This window comes from Sesamum indicum, linkage group LG14, assembly GCF_000512975.1.
Source record: "Sesamum indicum cultivar Zhongzhi No. 13 linkage group LG14, S_indicum_v1.0, whole genome shotgun sequence".
Taxonomy (NCBI): domain Eukaryota; kingdom Viridiplantae; phylum Streptophyta; class Magnoliopsida; order Lamiales; family Pedaliaceae; genus Sesamum; species Sesamum indicum.
In genome coordinates this window covers 4,862,354-4,869,521 of record NC_026158.1, presented here as the reverse complement: position 1 = coordinate 4,869,521, position 7,168 = coordinate 4,862,354, and the positions used below count along the sequence as shown (strand labels likewise).

At 37.5% G+C, this 7,168-nt stretch overlaps 2 protein-coding genes across 3 annotated transcripts in view; one reads left to right on the top strand and one right to left on the bottom strand.

The window, feature by feature from the left end:
- LOC105177041 (diacylglycerol kinase 5-like) overlaps window positions 1–3,533 on the top strand; it is a 6,941-nt gene extending 3,408 nt beyond the window's left edge. For both annotated transcript variants that reach the window (XM_011100064.2, XM_011100065.2), the window contains 8 exons: window positions 361–484; window positions 995–1,043; window positions 1,219–1,301; window positions 1,427–1,494; window positions 1,828–1,902; window positions 1,985–2,072; window positions 2,188–2,304; window positions 2,863–3,533. In XM_011100064.2, coding sequence (XP_011098366.1) covers window positions 361–484; window positions 995–1,043; window positions 1,219–1,301; window positions 1,427–1,494; window positions 1,828–1,902; window positions 1,985–2,072; window positions 2,188–2,304; window positions 2,863–3,198 — 940 coding nt within the window. In that variant the 3' untranslated portion in view covers window positions 3,199–3,533. The remainder of the gene's footprint in view (window positions 1–360; window positions 485–994; window positions 1,044–1,218; window positions 1,302–1,426; window positions 1,495–1,827; window positions 1,903–1,984; window positions 2,073–2,187; window positions 2,305–2,862) is intronic.
- LOC105177039 lies at window positions 5,131–6,720 on the bottom strand. The gene is made up of 2 exons (XM_011100062.2): window positions 6,065–6,720; window positions 5,131–5,747 (listed from the first exon to the last, which is right to left on the bottom strand). Exons 1-2 carry the CDS (start codon window positions 6,503–6,505, stop codon window positions 5,388–5,390), a joined length of 801 nt encoding a protein of 266 aa, XP_011098364.1. The 5' UTR covers window positions 6,506–6,720; the 3' UTR covers window positions 5,131–5,387.

The window sequence follows — 7,168 nt, the reverse complement described above, 5'->3', positions numbered from 1 at the left end:
CTTCAAATCTTTCTCGTTTTCAATTGTGCTGTATAAATAATGCACTGGCCTCCAAATGAAATGACTAGAGCTGTAATGATATATCTATATAGAATTGTATGGATGCTTCTGTCTGCTAGTGAGAATAGCATTAAGTTTGCTAAATGATAGAGTGGATCTTGAGCCTAAATCAGTGTATTTGCCGTATAAATCACATTTGTGTTTTTTCTTTTTCCCTTTGTTTTTTGGTTGGGCAGGAGGAAGTTGGTGGGGGTAATTTGTCTTGTCCTTTGGGGTTATTTTAATTTGTTTTACCCCCAATATATTTGTTGAAGAGACATTATTCTCCTCTAATAATTTTGTTTTCCCATTTACATCTAGTTGGCATATTGTCATGCGGATGAGGGCTCCAAGAGAAGGTTCATGCGACCCTATTGCACCTCCTGACTTACCGCATTCATTGCATGCCTTTCACCGTGTCTCCCCAACCGATGACATGAATGAGGTTCAAAAACTTCTCTTTGTCATTATCTTTCTAGCACTTCCCCTAGCCATCTTTCTTCTCTCATTGGACGATATATGCCCCAGATTTTCATGTATGTATCTTCTACGAAGAAAATTATGAACATGATACATTTGGAGCAGGAAGATTTAAATGCATATTCTTTTATAGATGTACTTCTTGGTAATTAAAATTGCTCCACCATTTTTCATTGTCAAATTCATGAAAATCTATTGGTTCATGTACTACTGAAGTTCTATTTTCCATCATTTAGCTTCAAAATAGGCTCTATTTGAAGATGCTATGCTGATCTGTGTACATTATTACTTCCAACTTGTGATTTTTAGCCACATAGTGCCCAAAGAAATGAATATTCAGATTCATATAAGAATTCAAAAACGTATGCTGGATAATTTATTATCTCGCTTGTTTTTCAGTCCTGCACTTTTTGTCGACACTGAACAGGGAAGGGAGTTATTTGTTGTGTGCTGATCAAAATTATTCATGTTTCAGGAAGGATACCACACATTCCGTGGGGGATTTTGGAATTATTTTAGCATGGGTAATATCTTGTTTCCCAACTACTTTCACAATGGATCTTTTGCAAAACATGTTGTTTCTTATGTTAAAAATTATTTTAGACTCAAAAGCTATAAGAATCTTGCAACCCTGATATCATTTTTGCTATCTTTAAGAATTTTATTCTGGCAGCATTTTTACAATCTGTTCCTCTGCAGGCATGGATGCTCAAGTTTCCTATGCATTCCACTCAGAAAGAAAGCTGCATCCAGAAAAATTCAAAAATCAGTTAGTTAATCAGGTGCCTGCCTGTCTTTGTTTCTTGCTACATGCCGATGATTGTTTTTGAACAATTTGTTTTTCTGATATATTAAAATGTCCGTCTTGTTCTGTTATCTCATTTGTGATTATTGTTTATTTTTGTAGACTACTTATGCAAAGCTTAGCTGCACGCAAGGATGGTTTTGTGCATCCCTTATGCATCCATCTTCAAGGTCGCATCACCCTTTCCCTTTACTGGTCTGGTTTTTCCTATCATTTTAGTAGTTGTAGGCAGCGTGTTTGTCAGAACTACTAAATCATATGTGCCTTTTGTTGTCATTGTTTGAACTTTGATTGCTTTCTATTGTTATGCCCTATTTCCCCTATCTAAGAAGAGAAAAACATTTGCTTCACTAAGTCATATATGGACCCATATCTAAATTCCACAAATAATAATTTCTGACATCATCTTTGCTCAGCAGAAGTGTATCCGTGTTCTATCGAACCAGTTTCACTGGGCTCTTGGGTGGTGTTTGGCAAATCTGATCTTGTTTGTCTATTTTCAGAAATATAGCTCAGCTCACAAAGGTTAAAATCATGAAAAAGCCAGGTCAATGGATAGATCTTCACATACCGCAGAGGTAGAACTTCATGGTATTATCTCATTTTTACCCTGTGCTTCTTAAGGCGGTTCATCTAACCTATGCTTGCTTTTGCATGCAGCATCAGGTCCATTGTTTGCCTCAACTTGCCTAGTTTCTCTGGGGGTCTTGATCCTTGGGGAAGGCCTTGTAAGCAGAAGCTTCATTCGGTCAGTATTTTATTTGGTTAGGCAATCATATATTGATATAACTCAGGCGTTTAGAACATTTGAGAGATCCTTCCTATGTTAACAATGTGCTGATTATGGTTCATGTTCCCAACAGAGGGACTTAACTCCACCATATGTCGATGATGGGTTTTTTGAGGTCGTTGGTTTTCGAGATGCATGGCATGGACTTGTTTTGTTTGCTCCAAATGGGCATGGGACTCGCCTTGCACAGGTACATCAAGATACTTAGACTTTAATCAAGTTATTATGAATCAGAAGCTAAAGATAACTCTGTCACTTCAATATTTGCATCACATTGCTCATTTACTTAAATACTCTTTTTTTTTTTTCAAAAAAGAAAGGCATAACTAGAACTACTTCGGAGTTAATGTTATTACTGATAACACCCTTATATCTTGTGAAATTACTAAAATCTTCCTTCAAGTTCCACATTAAAGAAAATCTTAGGCTTTCTTCTGGAATTAAATACAGAAAAATAAAATATTAATATATCAAATTTCTAAATACTACCATATTGTCAAATAGAAAGAAGTGGTATGTAAATATTATACGACTTGAAGGGAAGATTTTGGTAAGATTCAGAAAGGAAAAGGGTATAGTTCGTAATTGCACTAACTCTGAGAAATATCATTATAATTAACCTTCTCAATTATATTTATGGACACTGAGATACTCGTTACAATAGATTATAAGCTCAATTCATACTATTAATTTCGTAGTTAGGAGGCAAAAAAGATTCACCAACATCATTTGCTTTCCATGTTTATAGGCAAACAGGATCCGGTTTGAGTTCCACAAGGGTGCTGCTGATCACACATTCATGAGGATTGATGGTGAACCATGGAAACAACCCCTTCCCATGGATGATGACACGGTCGTGGTTGAAATTTCCCACTTCGGGCAAGTCAGCATCCTTGCAAACACGCCCTGCCGCTCCAGAAGCATCAATGCACCTTACTCTCCACAAACGTCTGAGGACTATGGATACAACAGTAATGAAGATGAAGACGAATTTGAAGAAGGGGGGTCTGAAGAGCGGAAGAAGTTTGGCGCAGCTGATACTTTCCGACTGCCAGACGATTTTGAGGTTGCACATCTTAGTTGAGTTGTCTGTCATGTAGTTCTGCTAAACTTTAACTATGAGGTCGGCGGAAAGAGCTTTTCCTGTTATCAAATTCACCATAGCCAGGATTGATGTACAGAGCATTCTGTATGATACTGTAGTTTTGTGTATAAATGCTAATTTTTTTGTATAGATGCGATGTAGAGATTGATAATATAATCCACTTGAATGGAAATGAAGGCTTCGCAGTTGTTATTGATGGCGGTAGTAGCCTTGCATCAGGCACGCTTGTGTCATTTTTTAGAACAGAATGGTCTTATGGACTTCCCAGCGTAATCAATCCAGAATGGCAGAATGAGAAAGACCATTTAAAATCATTGATTTCTGAAGTAATAGACGGTGAAAATCATGTTACATTGATCCTTTAAGAAACGCTCCAATGGTTAAAAATTTAATGTTTTATAGTTGAGGTGGTGGGTGAGTGAATGAAAACATAATTATGTTATGAAAATTTTTTATTTGAACTAAATTTAATCGAACTAAATTAATTATAAAATAGATGTATTGTACATGTGATGTGATTGGTCACTTTCTTTGAATTGTATAATAATCACACAATAAGCGTATTATACTTGTCATTAGTCCAAATTTTTTTAAACCGGATCCAAAATAGAATTTTCCGTCTTGTGACACTCAATTGGTTTGGACTTTATGAGTTGATGGGCCTATAAATACATTAAATTAAATAAGTAAATTCAATCTGGTCATGAATTAGCATACTGTGCTAAAATGACAAAAAATATTGAAACGACTTTTTTATGTCTTAGTTACTTCTGTCTGAGTGCTTTAGAATAATTAATTTTGGTTGGCAAAAATTACCCTCAATTGTATTTTTTGCCTCACAACATTTATCATTATTTTTCCACTTAATCATATTTAAAATATAAAATATTTAATATGTAATTTATTTTATTTTATTTTATAATTTAATTAAATAAATAAAATAAAAGGTTAAATCGAGTCGGTTGCAACCGTTAGTAATAAATAAAAATCCGGTTGACAACCCAAAACCGTGGGTCTACCTATACACAGAAAAGGACCAAACCGCCGGTTTTATTTGGCTGTTTCCAGAACCATAGGATAAAAACGCTCCTAGTTAATATTTAATTCCCCTGTTTCGCTCCACTCTCACGTGGGTTTCGCCTTCCTATCAGACCCCACCACCCCTCCAATATATACGCACGCACGCCCCGCAATCAAGACCGTGAAATTCATCAGCACAAAATGAGTGGAGCGACGAGAGGGTGGATTGTGGCGGCATGCATTGGAGCAGTGGAGGCATTGAAAGATCAGTTGGGTGTTTGCAGATGGAACTATGGATGGAGGATGATCCAAAATCAGGGCAAGGCCACCGTGCAATCCTACTACCAGAGACACCTGATTCCTCCTCCTCCCAACTCCTGTGATGATCAGATGGTGATGATGAGGGACAGGGAGAAGATTGAGAGGAGAGAAAAGGGCGTGAAGAAAGTCATGGAGTTGAGCTGTTGGGGCCCCACTACTGTTAGATTCTGATCATCAATGATCGGTGGGGATTAAATCATATTGGTAGTGAGATTTTGTAGTTTGTGATCATCTACAGTGATGGTTGTGAAATTATCCAATTTATTATTTTATTTTCCATCTTTCTTGATATTAAATAAAATTATTAATACACTTGGTATTTAATAAAATTGTGTAATCCTAAGATAAAAGTTCAAAAATTTTTAAATTAAATAAAATTTTAATTTATCCCTCGTAAAAAAATTAACAGAGACTACTTACCTAATTAAGTCCTACCTATCATCTAACACCAACTAACCTACCCAACCATCAACCCACGCAGTAGTTGTTTGCCTGTTTTCAACTGATCTACTCTACATTTACAGCTAACATGAAGGAGCTCTTAGCTGTGCCACCTCAAGTGAAGGGAGATAGACCATGAAGAATTTGGAGAGAGAATGAAATCAGACATCATATGTTAAAAAAAAACAACAACATCCCAAATTTCAACCAACACAACTCCTCCAAACCCCACCTCCTAAACCTCAAATCCATCAAAACAAAAAGAATTCCAATGATTCAACAACTCAAAGAAACCTACGACCAACATAACAACACATAATACTGTACAAATAGCAGCCGGTGATAGCACACAAAATGAACTGTAACGGGACATACATACAAACTAATTATAGCCTGTCGGGCAACGGAATGTTCTGCGAACCAAATATTTGATGAGAAGAGTTCTGAACGAAGACAGCGAGCTTACATTTGGTGGGGTTGAAACCTTCCCACAGAGAGAAGGTAGCAGTTCCGGAGACGGCTTTCTTGGCGGATACATCTTTGAGGGAGACGAGCTTTTCAAGGCGTCGGACGACGTAGTCGTTAACTAAAACACGGTCTTTGTTGGCCCCGCTCGTACAGTCTGTGACTAGACCGCATTCGCACAGAGCAACCATCACATTTGCACCTTCATGATCCACTTTTGTCCTTAAAGCTCCTGCTAGTGATACTTGTAGTGATTCCGGTGTCGGCCTCTGGAACGTCGCCTGTCCAAAATAAACTTGTAATGATTCTGGGGTGAGTTTTAAAGAAAATGACTAATCACACAATCTAAATGAATCATCTCATTGTAATCGTGTATGTATGGGATGTTATTTATATTACATTGTGCAGTCTAGGTCAGTTTGCAAAATCAAAAGTTCCCAACATTGCCATATACATGGGATATTACATAATAAATATTATTTAGATACTATTGGATTTATTTGAATGAATAACAGTTCATCGTTCTTGCTTTAAAAAAAATTCAACAAATATTAACAAATTCCGAAATTAGCATAATTGAAATGATGATCAGGCTAACCTGGAACATGGGTGCAGGGACTCGGGGTGCAGTCGTGATGCAGGACAACAAAGCCTCGTCCTCATTGGCCACACAGTGGGCCCGGCCCTGGACGACGATTTGGGGCGTGAACATGGTGTCGAGCCGGAGGGCCTCAACGTAGGCCTTCTGACGGACGGTCCATTGGCTGGACCCAAACGGATCCTTCCACCCCATGTAGTCCCAGTAGTCGACGTGGTACGCCAACAACACCAACGGTACCTCCAGATTGAAGTCGCCCCTCCCCAGGCGCGAGAAGAGCAGCTCCGCCTCCGGAGAGATGGCGCAGCCCTGTGAGGAGAAGAGCTCCACCACCACAGGGCCACCTCTCTGCTGCTCCTCCGCCGTGAAGTCCGCCGTCACCTTGTCGTCGTACTTGGAACCGGAGGGGCTTCTGAAACAGGATAAGAGACGGGGCGCCATTTTCAACGTCTCGTCCCTAAACGAAGAAAAATCAAATTACTTGTTGTTGGCTTTTAGGATTTTTTGGAGTTGAAAAGGGAGAAGAGAGAGATGAGAAGATGGAGAGAAGGAGGAAGAAATAATGAATATGGGAAGAGAGAGGAAGAGACGGGGAATGGATGAGAGAGAAAAACGCTGATGAGAAACGCTTCCTCACATTTTATATATGTAGATTTTCACAAGCTCACCATTTTCTTCTCCATTCTCCTTGCGCCAGTGGGAATAAAGGAAAAGGGTTAATTACTTTCCAACCCTTTAAAACATATCAAATTATATTTACACCTCCTCTAATAACTTATTATTTATAATCTTACCTCTTTCGTTGAATTTAGACGAAAAATATTGATTTGAAAAAATATAAACTTTTAATTTCGTGTCTTGTTCAACTTTTCGAATAAGTTATTGACAATAAAATTAGCTAGTTTTCTCGATTTATCAATGGCTACTTTTTATTCAATGACAATAATTCAAAATAATATTTATTATATTTATACTATTTTGACTTTATATATATATATATGTTATATTTATTCTCTCACAAGTATAAAAATTCATATATTTGTCAATGAAATATACAAAATAATGAATGAAGGGTGGAATTAAAAGTTTATGTTGTGAACATTG